At 41.0% G+C, this 25,418-nt stretch overlaps 2 protein-coding genes and 2 pseudogenes across 2 annotated transcripts; 2 read left to right on the top strand and 2 right to left on the bottom strand.

Moving 5' to 3' along the window:
* Positions 1–416: 416 nt before the first annotated feature.
* On the top strand, positions 417–1,772 carry LOC116502551 (annotated as a pseudogene).
* Positions 1,773–1,790: 18 nt separating this feature from the next.
* On the top strand, positions 1,791–2,198 carry LOC116504587 (zinc finger protein 664-like). Its single transcript, XM_032211691.1, has one exon. The coding sequence runs from the start codon at positions 1,792–1,794 to the stop codon at positions 2,185–2,187; it is 396 nt and encodes a 131-aa protein (XP_032067582.1). The 5' UTR covers position 1,791; the 3' UTR covers positions 2,188–2,198.
* A 7,392-nt stretch (positions 2,199–9,590) lies between these two features.
* LOC116502550 (zinc finger protein 41 homolog) lies at positions 9,591–10,367 on the bottom strand. Its single transcript, XM_032208430.1, has 2 exons — positions 10,357–10,367; positions 9,591–10,250 (listed from the first exon to the last, which is right to left on the bottom strand). Exons 1-2 carry the CDS (start codon positions 10,365–10,367, stop codon positions 9,923–9,925), a joined length of 339 nt encoding a protein of 112 aa, XP_032064321.1. The 3' UTR covers positions 9,591–9,922.
* LOC116503662 lies at positions 10,233–24,878 on the bottom strand (annotated as a pseudogene).
* Between the last annotated feature and the right edge of the window lie 540 nt (positions 24,879–25,418).

The following is a 25,418-nucleotide window of genomic DNA, read 5'->3' as shown; positions in this document are numbered from 1 at the left end:
ATTGATAAATATTCAAATAGAGCAATGGTGCTTGATCCCCTTTACACCTAAGTTTGTCTTAACCTTTTTTCTTTTTTCTGTTGCAAGCAGGTGATGGATGGGAGATGGCGGATTCTGGCCAAGAGGCAGTAGTAGCTTTCCCAAAAGAGAAAAAGGAAGTTGCAGAAAAGATGGATGGAAAGCAAAGTTGTGAGGAAAACCTGTTAACGGTTGAGCTGGAGAATTACACTAGTTTCCCATATGCAGATACCAATGTCTTATTGGACACAGAGGATTGCCAAGAAAAAGAAGTGTGTCCAAGGTGTGGGAAAACACTTCGAGATGGATTGGAATTATGTGACTGTTGTGAAAGCCTTTCTGGAGAGAAACAAGATGAAAGCAGGCAGCATCCAGAAGGAGCCCTCCTCCTCCTTTACATGAAAGAATACAAGAAGGAAATGTACAAATGTACGGAGTGTGCAGAAATTTTCGGTACAAGCCGCTCTCTTACATTGCATAAAAAGACTCACAAAGCAGAGGAATCACACAAATGTCTGGATTGTGGAAGGACCTTCAGGCAGAAAAATCATCTGAGTTCACATAAGAGGGTCCACGAAGAGACAAAGCAGCATCAATGGATTAATAGGGGAAAGTCCTTTGAAAGCAGAGCCTTCCTTACTTCCCACCAAAGCATCCACAGAGAGGAGAAGTTGCACAAACGCAGGGAGGGTAGAATGATGTTTACTTGGAGCAATGAACCAAATTCCCAGAAAAAAAGCCCCACTGGGAATAAGTCATGTAAATGCCTGGAATGTGGGAAGAGCTTCCGCTCTGCAAGTGACCTCACTTATCATAATAGGATCCATACAGGGGAAAAGCCATATCATTGCACAGTGTGCGGAAAGAGTTTTGCACAAAAAGGCAACTTCAATTTACATAAGAGGATCCATGCTGGAGAGAAGCCGTATAAACGCACAGAATGTGGGAAATGCTTCAGGACCTCCAGTGCCCTTACTCACCATAAGAGGATTCACACAGGGGAGAAACCCTACGAATGTTTGGAATGTGGAAAAAGCTTCAACAGACGTGACACTCTAGCCTTACATAATAGGATGCATAAAGGGGAGAAATGTTATAAATGCCTGCACTGTAGAAAAAGTTTCAGTCAAAAAGTTCATCTTAAGTGACATGAGAGGATCCACACGGGGGAAAAACCATTTCAATGCATGGAGTGTGGAAAGAGCTTCCGTTTATCTGGTCATCTTACTGTCCATCACAGAATCCACACAGGGCAGAAGCCCTTTCAATGCCTGCAGTGTAGAAGGTGCTTTGCCAATTCTAGCAGCTTTAATACCCACAAACGGACCCACACAGGGGAGAAACCGTACAAATGCCTGGAGTGTGGAAAGAGCTTCAGGAAATCCAGCCACTTAACTTCCCATAGAAATATCCACAGTGGAGAGAAACCGTATCAATGCACCAAGTGTGGGAAGCGCTTCAGTGAAACAAGTCACCTTAATATCCATAAAAGGATCCACAAGGGTGAAAAGCCTTATAAGTGCACCGAATGTGACAAATGCTTCACCAGTTTGAGGTCCCTCACTTCCTACAAAGGCTCCACACCAGGGAGAAACCATATGAATGCCGCATTTGTGGAAAGAGCTTCAATGCAAAAAATAGCTGCATCCTACACAGTAGAACCCACACTGAGGAGAAACCATATCAGTGCCAGCAGTGTGGAAAATGCTTCAGTGATTCTGGAGAACTGACGATCCATAAAAGGAGGGGAGAAACCCTTTCACAGAATGCAGCATGAGTTTCAGAAGAAGTGGTTACCTTTATAGCCACAAGAGGATCCACACTGGAGAGAAACCATATACATGTCACGACTGCAGAAAAAGCTTTAGACACAATAATTCACTCAGGAGCCATAGAAGGCTTCACTCAGGGAAAAAATCCTATAAATGCCTGGAGTGTGGAAAATGTTTTAGTGAGAGTGCCCAGCTTACCTCCCACAATAGGATCCACACAGGAGAGAAGCCATTTAAATGCATCGACTGTGGAAAGAGTTTCAAAGACGGGAGAAATCTTATGCTGCATAAAGAATCCACACGGGAGAAGCCATATCAGTGTGTAGAGTGTGGAAAGAATTTCAGAACCGGGAATGTCTTTAATTACCATAAGAAGACCCACAGCATGAAAAGATGATGTAAGGCCTAAAAATCAAGCTAGGGTAGGGCAGGGGGATGTGCCTCACACGTCCCGCACCCGTTCACCTGAAAAAAGCACCTTTGGGATAAGAATAGCTGGGATAAGCCAGCTTTCTGCAACCTTAGGGTGCAGAAAGCTGGCTTAGACATTGCATAGGGAAGATGGTGAAATATTTCAGGAGGAAACATTGCAACCTAAGTGGTGAGGTGCAGAACTGGTGTTGACAACCATCCATATTTCCCTAATGTTGGAAGGAATCAACAGTGGATCTACAACTACACCCTTGTGGAGAAAGTCACGCCAGAACAAAGAGAAATGGGATCTTCGGTGAGCACTTCGCTGGGACAAAGTGACGGAAGAGAATGAACTATTGAACCAATACAAGGCTTGAGAGTTTTGTCACAAGTAATAAGTGGAGGGATGGCGCTGTGTCTGCACCACCTAACATTGGTTGTGTTTCACTGATTTCTTGTCTGACATATGATATTATGTTTTTTTAAAATTAATACCCAAACTTACACAGTAGTTAAAAGGCTACGTTTATACAGTTCAGATATAGGCTGTTTTTTGTCAGTAAATTGGACAATTTAGGGAACCAGCTTTAGAATATACAGGCAGCCCTTGACATGACCACAATTAAAGCCCAAAATTTCCATTGCTAAACAAGACAGTTGTTAAGTGAGTCTGAAACCCATTTTGGAAAACACAGGGAAGGAATTTCATAACATCAAAATCGGTTGGGGCCGAAAGAAGGCGGGGCTTAGCAGTGAGAAGATGGACGTTCAGGCTACTCCTGAAACTCCTCTATTCCGAAGCATTTGGACGGTCCCTTTTTGGACCCAAGCTGTCCCGGAGAGACAGTGAAAGGTAGGAGGAGATCCAGTGATCCCAGAGATGTTCGCAAAGTCTCTGGGGGATCTGGGAAAAAACCTCCTTTGCCAGTGACTTCCGGATTAGCCATAAGGCTAACTGAAACTGCAGATAGCCTTAAAGAATGTCAAAAGTGTTTTTAGCTGGTAAGATGATTTTATTACTCAGAGATAAACAGTCCGCCTAAAAATTCAAGCTAATTTAAATTAAAGAACAGAAGAATCTAGCGGCGATTTTGATCTTTTTATTGGTTTTTGGACGGTGGCTACCCTACCTTTTAAATGTTTTAAATGTTATTCACACGGACAAAGGATAGATTACTCCAACATCTCCTCTGATCCTCTGCAAGCGGGCTCTAAACTAATTCACTATAATTTGGTTGTTTACAACTTGACACTTTTATTGCTTGGTTGTATTGGTCTAAGATCTGATAAGGTTGCATAGATTGCACAGCTCCCAGCTGCGTTTATTTGCAAATACCTCAGAGCTCTCAAGAAAAAATACTAACTACGTACAAACATGGCGTCTATTCAAGTGTCTATTCAAATGATTTTTTCAGCGTTACAGAAATTATCTGCCACACAAGATAGAATTGAGAGAAAATTGGATTATTTGGTGTTTTTAGCAACAAAATACGAGGAAAAAACAGAGAATGTTTTTCAAATACAAACTAAGGATGTCAGAGATAAAGATTCTCAATTTGCTGATATTCGGGGCAACTGGTTTACTTCTGAGGGAGAAAAAGATGGAATGTCTGAAGGGGAAGCAGCCACACAGAAGATTTCCTTCAAAAGACAGGGCGCAGGAGGAGTGAAAAGCATTAAAGAATTCATACTTTCTGAAATACCATCTGCAAAACATTTGATACCACCACTGAGAATTAAAGACAAGCTGATAAAGGAAATAAAAAGAGGGCGACAGCATTATATGAGAGGCACCATAAGTAAAAAGGTGCAAAGATTTCTTCGTATCGACTTGCTCATAAAGATGTTTGGAGAACTGGACCCACGAATGGCAACAGATTTAAGGCTGTTCTGTTACTAGAGAGACACAGGCTGATAGATGGAAGAGTATAATTTAAAATTAGTTAAACCTAGTTAAATTCATTTGTAATAGGTATAGTTGAATAATAACTGATAATGATAGTAATGTATATAATGTTGAGTTGCTATGATAAATAATAATTGGATATGAGAAGGGAAGGTTAGAAATATATTTGGACTATATATAAAGGTTATTAATCACAATAATAAATATTATAAAAAATAGCAATAGCAATAGCAGTAGACTTATATACCGCTTCATAGGGCTTTCAGCCCTCTCTAAGCGGTTTACAGAGAGTCAGCATATTGCCCCCAACAATCTGGGTCCTCATTTTACCCACCTCGGAAGGATGGAAGGCTGAGTCAACCCTGAGCCGGTGAGATTTGAACCGCTGAACTGCTGATCTAGCAGTAGCCTGCAGTGCTGCATTTAACCACTGCGCCACCTTGGCTCTTATATACAGTTAAATTTTAACTAATAGGGGGAAAATGCTGATATAGGACTGATATAGGATATAGGATATAACTAAAGAAAGGAGAATGATAATAAATTATATATATGGAGGATGAAATTTTTGGTATTAAATATTATGGATGTTTAGCTAAAACAGGATATGAGGATTTGATGTTAATGGAGGATTTTATAAATAAGTAAATGAAATGCCAGCATGTGGTTATGGATTAAATCTTTGGTATAGTTAAGGATGAAGGATGTTTAAATAACTGTAGTCAATTAAAAGTGGAGGTATGATGATGTTAATATAGTAAACATTTGAGTTAAGATATTTGAATTAATATGAATTAATGGAAGAGATGCACAAAAACTTGTTGTAACCAGCTGATATACTTTTTTATAACATATACTTGTGGTTTTTTTTAAATTGTTGTGTATATACAAAGTGTGTCTGTGGGGGGAAATATAGTTAGGATAAACTAGTAAAGGTAAGGGAATAAGAAATGATACTAAATTATATCTGGGTTGGCGGAAGTACCATCTCAACATAAAGGGATGGTAAACAAAGCAACCCAAACCGTATATTACCTATTAAATGAAATAATAAATGTATAAGAATGATAAATGTTAAAATACCTGTAACCAAATGACATGCTATATGTGATGTTTTTTCTTCTTCTCTGTTTTGTTTCTTGTTCTTTTTTGCTTTGCTTTCCCCCCCACTATTGAGGGTATGTGTTGTTTATGTAACAAATAAAATAATTAAAAAAAAATCGGTCGGGGCCTAGTTTATGGGTCTCCAAACCTGGTAACTTCTGGACTTCAATTCCCAGAATTCCTCTTACCATTCTGGCTAGGGGATTCTGGGAGTTGAAGTCTACAAGTCTTAAAGTTGCCAAGTTTGGAGAGTCCTGGCTTAGATGTGTGGAATTATAGTTTGTAGTTGTTTCTAGTGCTTTCCTACTGTAAAGTCTTTTGATGTTCAACACCCTGGAAATGGAGAAAGACTTATGGTGAATAGTTCCTTGCTTTAAAATCTCAAAAGGGGGAAGTTGGCGAAGAGGCCTAAGATTCCTTGGAAAAGGCCAGATGCACAATAGATCTTTGACAATTGGAAGGCCAGAGTCTAAACAGGAGCCGTGAATCTTGGTCCTTTTTTGACTTGTGCACTTCAACCCCCAGAATTCCTTAGCTCGCCATGCTTAAAAACCAGGTTCCTTTACTTGCTGGAGAATTCTTGGAGTTGAAGTCCACGTGTCTTAAATTTGCCAAAGTTGTCCTTGGCCTAGATTTATGGAATTATGGTCTGTTGTTATTTATAGTGCCTTCCTGCTGCAAAGTCTTTAGGTGTCCAATAAACTGAAAAGGGAGAAAGAATTATGGTCAATATTTCCTTGGTCTTCAAGAAAAGGATTATAAGCGTTAGGAGACCCCTGAATCTTCTAAATAAAAAGTTAAAAACTCAAAATGTACTATGGGAGAAGGCAAAAGGCACGAATAGGAGAGTTTTGAAGACCTCAAAAAAGAAGTAGTATGCTGGAAATAGGAAGTATATTGAAAGCTATGCTATATTACTGCTGAAGTTACATTTAGAAAAATTTAGAAAACTGATGAGGTTTCTCTGTGTACACGTTAGGATAAATAGCTTGGCTGAGCTCTGTATTACACATACTTGTATGCAGGAAGGCTAAGATGTAAAACAGGCAGGAATTACTTTAAGCAGTGGTTCCCAAACTTTTTCAGTCCACCGCCCCCTGGTGCTACAAACTGATCCTCAGTGCCTCCCACCCAGTGGTGGAATTCAATATTTTTACTACCGGTTCTGTGGGCATGGCTTGGTGGGCGTGGCTGGGGATCATGTGACCGGGCGGTTTGTACGACGGAAGGAAGATAGTAACAGTAAAATTCAAAACTGTAACAAACAATTGCACATTTATTCAAAATCCAATTTAAAAACCTTTTTAGTTAATGTTAATTCAACACAATTGTTGAACATGATCCAGTGATACCAGGTTCTCAAAGTCTGATAGTCATTTTTCAAGAACCTTAGTAACGTAGTAAACTCAGTAAAATTTAGTAACTACTTCACTGTTCAGTAAATTCTGTGTAATACAGTGCATGCCTGATCATTCACACACACACTGCTGCCTTTTTTTTTTTTTTTCCAAAATAACAGGGTGGGGTGGGGGTAGAGAAGGAAGAAGACTTTGTTCTGTGGTATCTGCCATTTCAGAAATGCTCATTAGACTGCCCCACGTGATCAGTCTTTCCGTATTCCTCAATATATTGGTGCCCAGCAGCTGGTCAAAATCCTAGTAGTACTTATGGAGCTGTAGATGATACTATGGCAAAATACAAGTCTTGCAGCTCATGTATACTCACACAACATAAGAGTGATGCCATTATCCAGCTTTATCTGTGACAAAGGTCTCACTGTGCATAAATATCAAGATAGGAAGGGCACTTTATTTTTAAAAAACTGCAGCGTTTTGACTCCATTTGGTTATAAAACATCTTGTTTGGCATACTGGGAACATTTGGACAGCATTTTCTTCTAATATGGGACATTGTTCTATCATAATTTTGTTTTGCTTTGTTTTTTCCTGTATGTGACAATAACCAACTTTAGACCACTTTTTTATTTACTTTTTTAAAAACTGTATATGTTGGAAATGCTTATTCCTCTTCCACAATCTCCCCTATATTTCAGCGTTCAATTAGATTACTTTGCAACTGAAAGTTTGAGAAACCATCCCAAGTACCCTTCCTCCCGCTCCTCGCTTTTTAAGGCCACCTCTACGAATGGAGCAAGGAGGCAGAGGGGGGCTAGCCTCTCTCCCCCCCACCGCATGTTTACCTTTATTGCATTTCTAAGGTGGGAGGGGTAGAGGCAGGCGAGAGTGGTGCATCCGTGTGGAGCGAGTGCAAGAGGGATTGGGGGAGCGGTTGGCTCCGTTGCACATGCAATCATCGCGGAGGCGGCTCACAACACAGTCCCGGAAGGGGAGTCAGAAGTAAAGCCATTTATAAAAGCGTGAGAGAGGCAGGCGAGCGCTCTTGCGCAGTGACATCGGACTCTGCTGCGTAATGCAACACCAATTCCCAATCCCTGAACAATTGAGGCCCAAGCACAGCCCCGTTCAGTCACGCATCTCTTCTCCATGCACAGCACACGCAGAGTCGTATCAGAGGAGAAATGCAGGCCCCCCTTTGCCCCCCCCCCAGCCTGACATGCTCGTATGCCTCCTGAGCGAGCGAAAAATCCTTCCAGTCTTTGGGACGTTAGACTGAATTTCACCCCTCCTGGAAGTGCCCAGATGACTGGCGGCCAACAGAGCCCCAGGCAGAATTGTGCCCTGCAACGGGGCCATTTCCAGCACCCCGCTGCCACCTCCTTTGCCTCTTAGCGCCCCCCTTGCATCTTAGTGCCCCCCCTGCTGCCTCCTTGCCTCTTAGAGCCCCCCTAAGTCATCCCACCGTCCCTCAGGGGGCGGTACCACCCCCTTTGGGAACCACTGCTCTAAAGGGAGATGAGAAAATTCTTTCTGACTCTGACTTGTAAACTGTGTGGCAAATGCTGTGTAAAACCCCCAGTGGACGTTGGTGGAGTACAAAGACTTTCAGAGAGATTTCCTTGTGTTACTTTTTCTACACAATAAAGTTGTTGCTTATAATCCCAATGTGTGAGGCGTGGGCACGCCTGATAAGGCGGCTGCAGCCGGAAAGGTAAGGAAAAACCAAAAGTGCCTTTGAGTCCAGAAGGATCTCCTTCCTTCTTTCAACACGAAGGCAAGAAAAATTCTTGAGGAGGAAATGGGGAATACACCTGGAACCTTCTTTCTGCAGACTTCAAGCATGCTCTGTTAGGCTTGGAACTGTTTTACTATAGGAGAAATAGTTTGTACAGGTAGTCCTCAACTTACAACAATTGAGGCCAAAAATTTTGTTAAGTCAGTCACATTTAGTGCAATTTGCTCCATTTTTGTGACCTTGCCACAGTTAAGTGAATAACCACAATTGTTAAATTAGCAACATGGGTGAATCTAGTTTTTCCCGTTGACGTTACTTGTCAGAAGGTCACAAGAGGTGATATTAAATATTTCCTAGTTCAGAAGTTTTCTTCTGCTTCAAAGTGGTATGGTTAATGGGGGGGGGAGCACTAGTCGCACACACATGCGTGCTGGGGTCACATGCATAGCATTATGGGTGTGGCCGTGCCCATGCACATTTGATACACAATCCAAAATACGTTAGCCATCATTGATATATGTCCTTCCCTCCCTCCCCAATATGAGGTTCAGAGATCTTCAGAAGGTAAGAAGGAGGAGGGTGTGAGGTCGGGTGGGGTGGGACTCTGGGGGAGAGAGTGAAGGGCCAAGGAGACTCAAGGGTTAGGAAACAAAGCAAAAGGATGTCTTGGAGGGTGGCGGGGGGGGGGGGGGGGGCTAGAGATTCCTACGGCAGGCAGTTTTTCCCAGCTCTGAATAGACAGTGTTCTGCTTAGTGACTCAAACATTTGATTAATGGCTGCATCAGGGAGAGCAGGAGGATTCGGGTAGTTAAGGAAAGCAATTTCACTTAAGAGCCATTGCAACCTGCAACCTTAATTTAAGGCACATAAGAGTTATATCTCGAGAACTACTTTTATGCGGGCTGTGGAATTCTGGGGCTGAAAATTGGGTGAAATCAAGGTAGAAGACTGAAACTCCACATGTGGAAATTCCATAATCAGCAGACAAAAGCTCCACCCACAATTCCATTTTGAGGAATTCCTCTACTTTTAGAAAAGGAAATATCCAAAAGTTTTGCTGATAACCAGAAACTAATAGTTAGCCATTTTTCCTTTTCCTTTTAACTCCACTTACAAATTTAATCATGAGAAATGTTTGAGCAAAATTAATCAGGCCAAAATTCAAACATTCAATTTCTCATGTATACTGGGAGATCAAAAATGAAATTCAAGTATTCTCTAAACTCATCTATCTTTCCTCATATGAATTACCTTGTGTGCAATAAGGGATGATTTATGCTTGAAGTAATGATCGCAGACTCGACAATTCAAAGATTTCTACACGGTGTGAGTCCTCTGGTGTGCCACCAGGTTGAAATTCTGACTGAAACCTCCCCCACAATTAGGACATTCAAATAGTTTCTAACCTGTGTGAGTCCTCTGGTGTTTCACCAGGCTGGAATGATCACAGAAACCTTTCCTACAGGAAAGACATTAAAAGGGTTCTCTCCTGTGTGAGTCCTCTGGTGTCTCGCCAGATTGCAATTCTGATTAAAGCTTTTTCCACAAAAAGGACATTCAAAGGGTTTCTCTCCTGTGTAAGTCCTCTGGTGTGCCCACAGGCTGGAACTCAGACTAAAACCTTTCCCACAATAAGGACATTTGAAGGGTTTCTCTCCTGTGTGAGTCCTGGTGTCTCACTAGATTAGAATTATCACTAAAGCTTTTCCCACAGATATGACATTCAAATGGTTTCTCACCTGTGTGAGTCCTCTGGTGTTTCACCAGGCTGGAATGATCACAGAAACCTTTCCTACAGGAAAGACATTCAAAGGGTTTCTCTCCTGTGTGAGTCCTCTGGTGTCTCACCAGATCGGAATTTGTAATAAAGCTTTTCCCACAGATAGGACATTCAAAGGGTTTCTCTCCTGTGTGAGTCCTCTGGTGTGTCCATACACTGGAACTGTGACTAAAACCTTTTCCACAATCAGGACATTTGAAGGGTTTCTCTCCGGTGTGAGTCCTCTCGTGTGTCACCAGATTGAAATTCTGACTAAAGGTTTTCCCACAAATAGGACATTCAAAGGGTTTCTCTCCTGTGTGTGTCACCAGATTGGAATTCTGACTAAAGCCTTTCCCACAGATAGGACATTTAATGGGTTTCTCTCTCCTGTGTGAGTCCTCGGGTGTGTCCGTAGGCTGGAACTCTGACTAAAACCTTTTCCACAATCAGGACATTTGAAGGGTTTCTCTCCGGTGTGAGTCCTCTGGTGTTTTACAAGACTGGAATTATCACTAAAGCTTTTCCCACAGATAGGACATTCAATGGGTTTCTCTCCTGTGTGAGTCCTCTGGTGTCTCACCAGGTTGGAATGATCACAGAAACCTTTCCTACAGGAAAGACATTCAAAGGGTTTCTCTCCTGTGTGAGTCCTCTGGTGTCTCACCAGAATGGAATTCTGATTAAAGGTTTTCCAACAAATAGGACATTCAAAGGGTTTCTCTCCTGTATGAGTCCTCTGGTGTGTCACCAGGTTACAATGATCACTAAAGTTTTTCCCACAGATATGACATTAAAATGGTTTCTCACCTGTGTGAGTCCTCTGGTGTCTCACCAGATTGACATTCTGATTAAAGCTTTTCCCACAGATATGACATTCAAAGGGTTTCTCTCCTGTGTGAGTCCTCTGGTGTGTCACCAGATTGGAATTCTGACTAAAGCCTTTCCCACAGATAAGACATTCAATGGGTTTCTCTCCTGTGTGAGTCCTCTGGTGTGTCACCAGGTCGCAATTAAAACTAAAACCTTTCCCACAAATAGGACATTCAAAGGGTTTCTCTCCTGTGTGAGTCCTCTGGTGTCTCACCAGATTGACATTCTGATTAAAGCTTTTCCCACAGATATGACATTCAAAGGGTTTCTCTCCTGTGTGAGTCCTCTGATGTGTCACCAGATTGGAATTCTGATTAAAGGTTTTCCCACAGATAGGACATTCAAAGGGCTTCTCTCCTGTGTGAGTCCTCTGGTGTTTCCGTAGGCTGAAACTCTCACTAAAACCTTTTCCACAATCAGGACATTTGAAGGGTTTCTCTCCTGTGTGAGTCCTCTGGTGTCTCACCAGATCCAAATTTTTAATAAAGCTTTTCCCACAGATAGGACATTCAAAGGGTTTCTCTCCGGTGTGAGTCCTCTGGTGTATCACCAGATGGGAATTCCGATTAAAGCTTTTCCCACAGATAGGACATTCAAAGGGCTTCTCTCCTGTGTGAGTCCTCTGATGTGTCACCAGATTGGAATTCTGACTAAAGCTTTTCCCACAGATAGGACATTCAAAGGGTTTCTCTCCTGTGTGAGTCCTCTGGTGTGTTCGTAGGCTGGAACTCAGATTAAAACCTTTTCCACAATCAGGACATTTGAAGGGTTTCCCTCTGGTGTGAATCCTCTGGTGTGTCACAAGACTGGAATTATCACTAAAGCTTTTCCCACAGATAGGACATTCAATGGGTTTCTCTCCTGTGTGAGTCCTCTGGTGTGTCACCAGGCTGTAATTAAAAGTAAAACCTTTCCCACAAATAGGACATTCAAAGGGTTTCTCTCCTGTGTGAGTGCTCTGGTGTCTCACCAGATTGACATTCTGATTAAAGCTTTTCCCACAGATATGACATTCAAAGGGTTTCTCTCCTGTGTGAGTCCTCTGATGTGTCACCAGATTGGAATTTTGATTAAAGCTTTTCCCACAGATAGAACATTCAAAAGGTTTCTCTCCTGTGTGTGTACTCTGGTGTGTCACCAGATTGGAATTCTGATTAAAGGTTTTCCCACAGATAGGACATTCAAAGGGTTTCTCTCCTGTGTGAGTCATCTGGTGTTTCCGTAGGCTGAAACTCTCACGAAAGCTTTTCCCACAGTCCGGACATTCAAAGAGTTTCTCTTCTGTGTGTGTGGTCTTGTGTCTCAGGAGGTGGGAATTTCTAATGAAACTTTTCCCACAATCTCCACACTTATAAGGTTTCTCCATGGAGTGAATCCTCTGATGTATTTTCAAGTATGATTGAAATTTCTCCCAGAGTCAGGACATTGAATGGGTTTTTCTCCTTTATGGTTCCTCTAGTATTTCACAAATTGGAATCATAACTGAAAGTTTTCCAACAATCAGGACATTCAAAGCATTTATCTCCTATGTGAGTCTTCTGATGTATCACCAGGCTGGAATTGTGACTTCCCCATAATCAGGACATTCAAAGGGTTTTTCTTCTGTGAGAGTTGTCTGGTGTCTCTTCAGATGGAAATTTCTAATGTTGTTTTTCCCATAATCTGGATACTCATACAGTTTCTCCCTGGAGTCAATCTACTGATGTGTCACCAGACTAAAATTGTGACTAAAATTTTTCCCCACAATCATGACATTCAAATGGTTTCACTTTTGTGGGAGTCCTTGGGTGCTTCACTAGGGTGGAATTCTCACTGAAACTTTTCCCACAGAAAGGATGTCCAAATGGTTTTATTCCTGTGTGTGTATCCTTTAGTGTCTCAAGACCTGAGAATTTCTAATGTAACTTTCTCACAATCTGCAGTCATACGTTTTCTCCCTCCTGTGAGTTATCTGATGTAGCACCATGTTGACATGCTCACTAAAACATTTACATTGGGAGCACTTCCCTCTTGTGTGGTGATACTTCCATGAACCACAAGGGAGCTGTTGTGACCATAGTTTTTGCCACATTCAGGTAATTTGTATGGATTTTCTCCTTTCTGCCCCCTCTAGTACATAATCAGTTGTGATTTGCAATCTGTGCTTTTCCCACAATAGGCAAATCTATGGAGCTTTTTCACAGCTGATATACTTGGGGAGGTCAAAATTATGGACAATGTCTTGTTTAGTGGTGCTTTCATTTAAGTCGTCTTCTTCCTCAGAGAGAGGCCTGCATTACTGTCTGTCTTCCTCCCCACGGACTTCCACATATATCCCTCTTTTGCTGAATGATGTAAAATCTCCGTTCACCTCTCATTCAATTTATCCTTGAATTCTGCATAATCTGCTTATTCTTTCTCAATTTTCTCTCTTTTGTCAGCTGCTGGAGGAAGAGCAGATTTGTATGGTTTTCTGCAGGAAATGGAAAATATTTTGATTTCTGGCTTGATTTTCTTCCCTTTTCACCACTGATTGTTATTTACAGTTGTCCAGAGTGCTCTTATTGCCATCCTGGTCATCTGTAAGATGCAAAGAAAAGTGTAACTTTAATTGTTTATAAAATGGTTAGAGATGAGGTGAAAAAAGAAGAAGTATACACCACTTTTGTTCATGGAAGTCCTCAGCTGCAAATAAGGGCAGAAAATACTGTCTACAACCCCTCTGGTGACATCCTTGTTCAAGTAGTCCTCACTTAACCTCCCGCAATTGGAACTGATATTTGCGTCACTAAGCAGCTCAATCATTAAGCATCTTGTCACATGACAGTGCCAACTTATATCTGCTCCTCTGTAGTTGCTAAGCTAATTACTGTGGGTTGTAACTGTATTAACAGAACATACTTCTGGAATGGAAGATACTCTAGAGGTTCTTAATGATGCCAATACTAACTTGACATTGAAAACAGAGGTGGTGGGGACTTCCGGGGGGCGTGGCCTGTTGCCGAGGAGGGCTCCACCGAGCTCCTCAGAGATCTGGTCTGTATATCTAAATAAGATCATAGATAGCACCCCTTTCTGGCTAAGAAAGGGGCAGGGAGAATAGCCCCGTAGGTTAGGATCTAATCGTAAACCACAGCCTTTTTTCTTTTTTGGCTGTGGAAAGAGATTAGTTCCGGCCGAAGCGGAGCTTTTATCTCCAGCCATTTCTTCTCAGCTGCCTTTTTTTTTGGCAGCCCCAGACAGGCTAGCCCCCCCCCAGGACAAGACAAAGTTTTTTTTTCAAGCTAGAATTGATACGGGCGGGTCCCACCCCTGTGAGATTTATGTTTTCAGTACTATCGTAAATACCAGCACCATTCGTCTTAGAGACTTCTTTGTCTAATTAGACCTCAAAATGGCGATTTCTCTCCGTGGATGATTGATATACTTAGCCGGTGTTATCTTCCTGCAGACTGCTCCTTAAGAAAATAAATTTTTCTTTTTTGGAAATAGAGGGGAGCGAAGCTCTGCTTACTTGCTTATTTATTATGCCATCCAAATCAAAGAAGCGTCTTGCTACAAAAGAATTTAAAGAATTTTCATTGGAAACACAGCCTTTGTCTCCTATGTCTTCTGTTGAGGAACTTTTAACACAGGAATACCTCCTTAAAATGCTTAACGCTTTTAAGAAAGAAATCAGGGAATTTGTATTGGAATTATTTGATGATTTACAATCTAAAGTTAATCAAATGAAGGCGAATACTTTTGCAGCTGTGTCTGCCCTGTCAGATTACTCTGCTGAAATAGAAAACAAATTGGAAAGTCTGGAGAAGGCTAATTTTAATTTGACTACCAATATTCAAATTTTACAAGAAAAAATTAGAAATAACGAAGAACAGCTTATGATACTAAATTTTAATAGGAAGGCATTTGCAATTAGAGTCAGAGGATTCCGTGAAAAGAAGCAAGAGAATTTAAAACAGACCTTTGCTGAAGCCTTCAGCCACGCGCTGGGAAGCCCGGGACTTAACTTTGATTGGCAGATTCGGAAAATCTATCGCCAGAACTCATTGATAGCGGAACAGCGACAGCTCCCGAGGGACATAATTATATATTTCTCTACAAAAGAATCTAGAAACGCGATTGTGCAAAATTTTTATAATAACAGGCTCCGAATTGATGACCAGGACCTGATTGTCTTCAAAGAGATTCCTTTCCAGATATTGAGAGCAAGAAGGGACTACGCCTTTTTAACTAAAGAGCTTAGGAGTCAACAGATTCGATACAGATGGGAGGCCCCTGCCGGCATCACGGTTACATTTGAGAATCAAAGATTTCGTCTTAACTCTATTTCGGAGGCTCAAGATTTCTATTGTAGGATTCTGAAGGCGGGACTTCCTGACGCGCTCGGAAGAGAGGAGAGACAAGCGGAAGGAGAAAGCAAACGGCTGGCCATGCGGCTGCAAGATGGAGGGGGTAGCCCCTCCTCCCTCGGAGAAGCAGAAGAACGCAGATCGAGAATTTAGATACTTCAAAAGACTTCCTAAAGTTGAGGACTGAATGGGGGTTTGAGACCTCTCTCCGGTAGAAAAAGTGGACTAATTTTTATCAGAAGGGAAAGCTGGACGAAACTACTTTGAGCTAGATTCTAAAGTAACGTTAGCACAAATTTGATAGTGGTTAAAAGAATGCGGAATGATTTATGTTGTTTAAACTTTGTTAGATGGGACTATTTTAAAATAGAAGGTTAACTGACTCTTGCTGAAAGTATTATTTGAAAATGATCCATGCTATTTAACTTTTATTTGAAGGGAAAGTTGGTTGTTATAGTTACTTTTTAAATAAACGCTAGTATAAATTTGATAGTGGTAAACATTAGACAAGCAAGAGATGAGGGTAAAATGTATGTGGAATGAATTATGTTATTTGTGGTAAATACCAGACAAGCAAGGGAAGAGGGCAAAATTTACGTTGTTTAAAGCTTATTAGAACAGGAAGCCGCTTGGGATTATCTTAAGATAACTGTAAAAAGAATGCGGAATGATTTATGTTGTTTAAACTTTGTTAGAAGCGACTACCTTAAAATAGAAGGTTAACTGACTCTTGTTGAAAGTATTACTGGAATATGTGGAATGATTCATGCTACAAATCGCTCTGAGCTATATTTTAAACAAATGTTAGTATAAATTTGATAGTGGTAAATATCAGACAAGTGGGGGATGAGAGTAAAATGCATGTGGAATGAACTAAGTTATTTAAATTCTACTAGAAGGGGAAGTCGGTTGGAATTATCTTAAGATAGAAATTGATTCCTGTGTAAAGTAATATCTGATCTATGTTGCTTAACTTTACTAAGAAGGGGAAATCTGGTTAGATTATTTTGAATTACGGTTTGAAAAAGGGGTAAAGAAAGATCATTCACGTTGTTTAAATTTTACTAGAAGGGAAAGTTTGATTACTTGTCTGTAAAGTTATATTTGAATATATGGCAGGAACTATGCTGCTTAAATCTCATTGGAAGGGATCATGAGGTTTAGGAAGGGAACGGGAGAGTCCACAGAAGATCGGGGTAAATAGCAAAGAAGTAAGAGACGAGAATAAAATATAGATAGAATGATTTATACTATTTAAGCATAGATAAAGATGGGGGGCTGAGATCAACACAAAGAATGGTTTCTTTTTTTTTCTTTTTTATATATTACTTTTATTTTCTAATCCATATGTATACAAGATATTTTAGATAGAAGGTAGTGCCAGGTGTGGGCCCTGGGAAGCCGGGAGGATTAGGGATGGGGATTGTGGGGGGTGGGGTGGGGGGGGGTTAACATAATCTTAATAAGAACAAGAATGTATTTATATACGGTGGTTCCTTTTTTTTTTTATTACATTTATTAGATCAAACAACACTCGAATAAAGGCATACACCAAGGAGGGAGGTAGAGGGAAGGAAGAGGGAGGAGTAAGGAAGGAGTAAGGGGAATGTAAGGAGTATGTAAGGAGGGTGTCTGGGGAGTAAGGGGAGAAGGAAGGTTTGAGGGGAAAGGGAAGTAGGAGGGGAGTGTTAGAGGGAGAAAGGAAAGTTGGAGGGGGTAGATGGGGTGTATGGAGGATGCAAGGGTTAGGTGGGGTTGGGAATGATGAGTTGTGTTTCTTTTTTATTTGTTCGTTTTATTCCTTTTTTCCTTTTTTTTTTCTTCTTTTCTTATAGTAAATACCCTGTGTATAAATGATTGCAAATGGAATGTGAAAATTGAAAATTGAATAAAATATTTTACGAAAAAAAAAAAAAAAAAAAAAAAAAAGAAAACAGAGGTGGTGGAACAAAAAGTGGAAAATGCTGAAAAAGAAATTATTATGATACAGTACCGACAAATGGAGTTTGCATTAAGAGTAAGGGGGCTGCGTGAGGAGAAACAGGAGAACTTGAAACAGATCCTATCGGAAGCCTTTAACCGCCTGATGGGAAGACCAGGGACCAATCTTGATTGGCAAATTAACAAAGCTTACCGTGTTAACTCCTGGCTGGCAAAGCAGAAGCAGCTTCCTCGAGACATCGTTATATATTTTACTACAAGAGAGCTTAGAAATATGGTACTGCAAGCGTCTTATAACACTAAGCTTCAAATTGGCGGTCAAGACCTGACTGTTTTGAAAGAGATACCACCTCAAATGTTAAGAGCCAGGAGAGACTACGCTTTTTTGGTCGAAGAACTCAGAAACCGTCAGATACAGTATAGATGGGATGCACCATTTGGCATTATATTTACATTTGATAAGCAAAGGTATCGCCTCAACTCTGTATGGAAAGCCCGAGATTTTTATTATAATATATTGAAGGCTGGATACCCTGCACCATCTGGACCTAGAGAAAGACCACAAGAAGGACAGGATAGACAGCAAACTACACAACCACCAGACAAGATGGAGCATCTCTCTTTTCTAGAAGTGCAAGGTGTTATGGAACAAAGACCTAGCCGCATGACTACTAGACGAATGGAGAAACAAGCTAAAAAGCAACAGCATCAACAATCACCGGCCATCGATCAAGGAACTACAATAACAAGCCTGGAAGCAGTGGGAGGAGCTAGACCTAAGGTTAAACAGGCCATGCAGGAAGCTCTAAAAATGCTTCAGCCAACCAAAGATGACAACTAAGATTTTAAAATGGAATGTCAACGGACTGAATTCTCCACAGAAGAGGAAGAAAATATTTCATTATCTCAAACAGTTTAAGAATGATGTAATTTGTTTGCAAGAAACTCATATCAAGTCAACTGATCAAAAATATTTGATCAACTCAAAACTTGGTCAACATTTTGCAGCTTCCGCTATGGAAAAGAAGAATGGTATAGTTGTATACTTAAGAAAAGACATGAAAGCTGAATTAATAGAAGCAGATCCCTTCAGAAGATATATTGCTTTAGACTTAATCCTAGAAGGGAAAAAGACATTACTTTTGGGAATTTATGCTCCCAATCAACAGCAAGACAGATTCTATAGAAATCTTCATGCTAAATTAGTACAGTGGGACTATAGCTCCTGTATACTATTGGGTGACTGGAATGGAGTGATAGACACTAAGAGAGATAAGAAGATTTCCCGCCTAAATACTAAGATGCGAGCAAAGTTACCAAAACCTTTCTTTGACATTATGGATGACTTTGAATTGAGAGATATTTGGCAAGAAAGAAATGCAGAGGAATATGACTTCACTTTCTTCTCGGACAGGCATCAATCCCTTTCAAGGATTGATTTTATTCTAACCACTAATGATTTGCTTTCTAGGGTCAAGAAGACAAAGATTGCGGCTAGGGTCCTTTCGGACCATAACCCAGTTTGGATGGAGTTGGGAAGGGTAGTGCAGGCAAGAAGGTCTTGGAGATTGAATGAAAACTTATTTAGATATGAAAAGTATATTAATGATTGTAAAAAATTACTATCTGAATATTTTGTTTTGAATATGAATAAGGGTACATCTATGGAATTTGTATGGGATGCAAGCAAAGCGTATATGAGAGGAGTGCTGATGAATATAAATAAAACACATAGAAATAAACAAGGGTTAAAACAAAGAGAACTGGAAGAGGAAATTAAGAGAAAAGAGCTGGAGTTAACAATGAACCCAGACGATACAAAGGTTAAGGAAGCTATTAATATATTAAAATCTCAATTTGACATGTTGATCTCTGACCAGGTAGCCACTAATTTATTATATGCAAAACACAATACTTTTTGTAACGCAAACAAACCTGGCAGATGGTTAGCTTATCAGATTAGGAAAAAAAGGAAAACTTGAAATATATCTAAACTGATTTACAGAGGGAAGGAGGTGTTTCAACAGGAAGAGATTCAGAAGGCTTTTCGGGAATTTTTTACAGAACTGTATAAAGGGGATAAAATTAATGGTTTAGACATAGACAAATATTTAGACAAAGAGAAAATACCTTCAGTTAGAGAAGAGCACAGGCAAAAATTGAATCAACCAATAACCTCGGGGGAAATCTTGCAGGTAATTAAGCAATTAAAGTCAGGGAAAGCACCAGGTACAGATGGCTTGACAGCGGTTTACTATAAAAACTTACAGTTAGAAATGGTAGAACCTTTTAGAGAATTATTTAATATGATTCAAATGGAAGGTAAAGTGCCTCCATCTTGGAAGACAGCGTTTATATCTTTGATACCCAAAGAAGATCAAGATACTACTCAACCCAAAAATTATAGACCTATTTCATTACTGAATGTAGATTATAAAATTTTTACTAAAATATTAGCAAATAGGTTAATGTTGGTTATTCAACAATTGATACACACGGACCAAACAGGTTTTATACAGGGGAGATAGATGAAAAGTAATGTCAGATTAATTATTAATGCATTAGAATATTTGGGAAAGAACAACCAGATCCCTGCTGCGTTTATATTTTTGGATGCTGAGAAGGCCTTTGATCGAGTTAACTGGCAATTTCTGCTGAAGATATTGCAAAAAATGCAGATAGGAGATAATTTTTTACAGTCAATTAAAGCAATATACCAACAGCAAACAGCACAAATCATAGTCAATAGAAGTTTAACAGACTCTTTTCAAATTGGAAAAGGTACAAGACAGGGCTGTCCTTTGTCCCCATTATTGTTTATTATAACTTTGGAAGTATTGTTGAATAAAATACGGGGCTTGGATGGTTTAAAAGGGATCAAGATTAGGCAGCAAGAATATAGAGTCCGCGCTTTTGCGGATGATTTGGTTATAATATTGGAACAACCGCAGGAATCCAGTATGGTTCTAATGAATACGATTAATCAATATGGTCAAGTGTCTGGCTTTAAAATAAATTTAGGAAAAACCAAAATATTAAACATGTATTAATAAATAACATGTTAATAAATAAATAACATATTAATTAACATGTATTAATTAATAAATATTAATATGAATATTAAACAAAAGGAAGAATTAGGAGTGATGCTAGGATGTGAGGTAGTTAAAAAAGTCAAATATCTTGGAGTTAACATTTTAACTTCAAATGGGAAATTATATAAGCATAATTATGAACCACTTTGGCATAGTATACAGACAGAGATGAAAAAATGGGAGAAATTGCACTTATCTTTGCTGGGTAGGATAGCGGCAGTGAAAATGAATATTTTACCAAAATTTTTATTTCTTTTCCAAATGTTACCTATACTGAAAAAAGATGCGAACCTTTTAGAATGGCAGAAGGGTATCAACAAATTTGTATGGGCAGGAAAGAAGCCGAGGGTAAAGATGAAAATAATGCAAGATGTACGTGAGAGAGGAGGATTGAAACTACCTAATTTAAAACTATATTATGAAGCAGTGGCATTATCTGTAATTAGTGATTGGATTCATTTAACCAATGATAGAATATTGAATATTGAGGGACACGATCTGGTATTTGGCTGGCATGCTTACCTGTTATTCAACAAAAAATTGGATAAGAATTTTAAAAGTCATATTTTAAGAAATGCTTTACTGCGGGTTTGGAAAAAATACCAATATAAATTAAATGACAAGATACCCATGTGGGCAGTTCCTAGACACACAATTGAAAATATGAATATAGCACAAAAACAGGACAGAATTACTTACAGACAGCTTCTTACCTCGGAACCCTCAGTATGGGCAATTACAGGCTAGGTGGAAAATAGATCAAAAAATTGGTTTTATCCAAGTTGAGGATAACTTGGTGGTGAGACCAGGAGGGGTCTCACCACCAACGGCAGTGGTGAGACCCCTCCTGAAGAAACCATCTTTGGATCCAGCCGTTCTTAACAACTATCGTCCAGTCTCCAACCTCCCCTTTATGGGGAAGGTTGTTGAGAAGGTGGTGGCCTTTCAGCTCCAGCGGTCCTTGGAGGAAGCTAGTTATCTTGACCCATTTCAGTCTGGCTTCAGGCCTGGCTACAGCACAGAAACCGCTTTGGTCGCATTGACCGATGAAATCTGGAGAGCCAGGGACGGAGGCCACGCCTCCATCCTGGTTCTCCTTGACCTCTCAGCGGCTTTCGATACCATCGACCATGGTATCCTTCTGCGACGACTGCGGGAGGTGGGGGTGGGAGGCACCGTTTTGCGGTGGTTCTCCTCTTACCTCTCGGACAGGTCACAGTCGGTGTTAGTCGGAGGGCAGAGATCTACCCCTAGGCCCCTAACATATGGGGTGCCGCAGGGTTCGGTCTTGTCCCCCCTACTTTTTAACATCTACATGAAACCGCTGGGCGAGATCATTCAGCGGCACAGGATAAAATACCACCAGTATGCGGACGATACTCAGTTGTATCTGTCCGCCCCATGCCAACTCAATGAAGCGGTGGACGTGATGAACCAGGGCCTTGAAGCTGTTAGGGACTGGATGAGGGCTAACAAGCTTGTGCTCAACCCAGACAAGACCGAGGGGCTGTTGTGTTTCCCTCCCACTAATTCGGCAAGTATCCCATCTCTCAGGCTGGGGGGTCAAACATTACGCCCGTCAGACAGGGTCCGCAACTTGGGAGTCCTCCTGGACCCACAGCTGACTTTTGAACACCATTTGTCAGCTGTGACCAGGGGGGCATTTGCCCAGGTTCGCCTGGTGCACCAGTTGCGCCCCTACCTGAACCGGGAGGCTCTCACAACAGTCACTCGTGCCCTTGTGACCTCTAGGCTGGAGTACTGCAATGTGCTCTACATGGGGCTGCCCTTGAAGAGTATTCGGCGACTTCAGCTAGTCCAGAATGCGGCCGCCCGAGCGATTGTGGGTGCACCTCGCTTCACCCACATAACACCTATCCTCTGCGAGCTGCACTGGCTACCTGTCGATCTCCGGGTACGCTTCAAGGTGCTACTTATCACTCACAAAGCCCTTCATGGTAGTGGATCTGGGTACTTGAGAGACCGCCTACTGCCAATCACCTCCACTCGACCAATTAGATCCCATAGATTAGGCCTCCTCCGAGTCCCATCTGCTGGTCAATGTCGACTGGCAACCACGCGGAGGAGAGCCTTCTCGGTGGCATCTCCGACCCTATGGAACGATCTCCCCATGGAGATTCGTACCCTCACCACCCTCCAGACCTTCCGCACAGCCCTTAAAATCTGGCTATCCCGTCAGGCCTGGGGTTAAAGACTGTAACCCACCCGAATAGTATGAATGTTGTGCTTTTAATGATGTACTGTCCTATGTGTTAAATGTTTGTTTTCCCCCCCTTTCGAGTTGTAAGCCGCCCTGAGTCCCCCCAGGGAAAAGGGCGGCATATAAATAAACTCAAATACAAATACAAATACAAACTTGTTTAAACAAATAAGAGATCAAAGCTTAATGCGTATAAAGAAGATATATGATGTATTAATAAAGATGGATTCGGAAACAGAATTAGTTAAAGATTGTATGATAAAATGGGCTCAAAATATTGAAGAACCAATAATGTTGGATACATGGGAAAGAATCTGGGTAAGAAATGTGAAATTTACACAAGCTCAAAATCTGAGAGAAAATTTTTACAAGATGTTCTATAGATGGCATTTAGATCCTAAAAAGTTGGCTTCTATGTATCCGAATGTACAGCCTAAATGTTGGAGGTGTGGTTCTCTCGATGCTACATATTATCATATATGGTGGACCTGCCAAAAGGTTAAGGCATTCTGGATAAAAATATGGTGGGTTATGCAAAATATTTTTAAAAGAAGGATAAAATTTACTCCTCAGTTATTTTTACTAGGTATATGTACTGACTTTACAGTGGTAGAGACTAACTTGATTCTGCACCTAATAACGGCAGCAAGACTGTTGGTGGCGCAATACTGGAAGAAGGAAGACTTGCCTACATTCCAAGAATGGACATTGAAAGTCACAAACTTAGCCGAGATGGCTAAAATATCGGCATATCTTAAAGATCACTCAAATGAGAGATATAAACGAGTCTGGAAAAAATGGATTGACTATATACAAAATAAATACGGGACCAAGAAATTCCAGTTAGCCTATACTTAAGATCAGAAATGATTTAAACTGTTTAAAGTTACTTCAGTAAGAAGAAGCTAAGGTCAATGTAGAATGTCATTAATTTCTTTATTTCTTTTTTCTCAATAGATTTTAGACTGTATTAGTTAAAAATCCATACCGTGTACGGGTTCTGGGAAGTTGGGGGGGGGGAGGAGGAGGGCGGCTGGGGGGTGGAGGGAGGGAGGGGCATACAAAAAAAATGTACTTCAATGTTTTAATGATTGACGAATGATGAAATATTTGTGTTTTTTAAAAGAAATAAAACTCTTTTTCTGAAAAAAAAAAGATATAATGGAAGACTTTAGCTACCCTGATATCAACTGGGAGACAAAGTGTACAGCAAGCAGAAGATTGAATAGATCGTAACCAACTTAGCTGACAACTTTGTCATCCCAAAGATAGAGGAGTGAACTAGTGGAAAAACTATACTCGACCTAATTCTTACTAATAGGGAAGCGATAGGAGGAGTTGTAGTTGTCGGAATCTTGGGCGAGTGACCACGTCTTACTGGAATTCAATATAATGCAAACACAAGCAATAGAATATAACCCAACAAGTGTCTTAAACTTTAGAAGAGCTGATTTTAACAAATTCAGAGCCTAAGCAAAATTTCATGGATAAAAAAGAGAAAACAATGCAAGGACTGTGGGAAACTAGGGGTGACATGATAGCCATCTTCCAATACTTGAGGAGTTGCCACAAAAGAGGGAGGGGTGTCATCCTATTCTCCAAAGCCCCTGGAGGCAGGACAAGGACCTGCATGGACACTCATCAAGGAGAGAAGCAGCCTAGAACTAAGGAGAAATTTCCTGACACTAAGAACAGTGAACCAGTGGAAGGTTTCCCTTCAGAAGTTGTGGATGCTCCATCATTGGTGGCTTTTAAACAGAGACGTTTGTCTGAAATGATATTGGGCCTCCTGCTTGATCAGGGCGTCGGAATAGAAGACCCACAAGGTCCCTCCCAGCTCTGTTACAAACCCTCCAGTGATGGGAGCACCCACAACCTCTGTGGGGAAGCCATTCCCGAAGAATCAACCTTCACTGGAAGGAGACTTTTTCAATCTTCCCATCAGAAGGAAAATTGCAGCCACCAGTTTCACAGCGTGCAGCACCAGTGGACTTAAATTTGGGGAGGGAAGGAAACTGCAGCAGCAGCTGAGATGCTTCAGCCCAGTTGCTTCTTTGCTTCCAGGCCGTGGAGGAAACCAAACAGCCCGACTTACTCCCGGACTCACCTTCCAGCTGCTGTTTCGATCATGAGAAGAACAAAAAAACCGCTCTTCACACCACTCTCCTCCCATGAGTGATCCGGAAGAGGAAGTTCAGCTGTCCCAAAGGTGCTTTTTTCAAAAGGCAACTGGACTTTCTTTCTTCTACGCTTCCCGTCGCTTTCCAACCTTTCTAGCAACACAGTACTCGATGGTTTTAACTCCTTTAAGCTCAACCACAGGTATTATCCGCTTTCTAGGCATAGGTGTTGCCTGATTGAGCACCATCTTCAGATAGGAGGCAGAAAAAAATCCTTCCCCAGTTTCTACTTAAGGTGTTTGCACTGAAATAAAGGACACGTGTGGGAAAGGGTGATATGGAAACCACACCAGGCTTGCTAAAAATACATTGCTACAGGATGTAGGCATGGCTACCTTGGTATTTTCCTTATTGTGTCATATACTGTCAATCAACCAGCTGTGTTTCCTGCTTGGGTGACTAGGTAAAATATAGAAGCATGCTGAAAAAAATATACAGGCTCTTTCCCAGCCTTTCTCCAAATCTGAATACAGGTATTCCTTGATTTCCCACCGGACTCCAGCCCAAAATTTCTGTGGCTAAGCGAGACAGTTGCTGAGTGAGTTTTGCCTGCTTTTATGACGTTTCTTGCCCCAGTTGTAAGTCAACCTCGGCAGTTGTTGCGTTAGTAACATGGTGGTTCAGTGAATCTGTCTTCTCTATTGGCTTAGCTTGTCAGATGTGACAGGGAAAAAACCTGGTTATGAGCAGAGCTGCACTTAATAACAATT

This window comes from Thamnophis elegans, chromosome 2, assembly GCF_009769535.1.
Source record: "Thamnophis elegans isolate rThaEle1 chromosome 2, rThaEle1.pri, whole genome shotgun sequence".
Lineage (NCBI taxonomy): Eukaryota > Metazoa > Chordata > Lepidosauria > Squamata > Colubridae > Thamnophis > Thamnophis elegans.
Note: the sequence above shows the minus strand (reverse complement) of the source record. Positions and strands in the feature narration are given on the sequence as shown.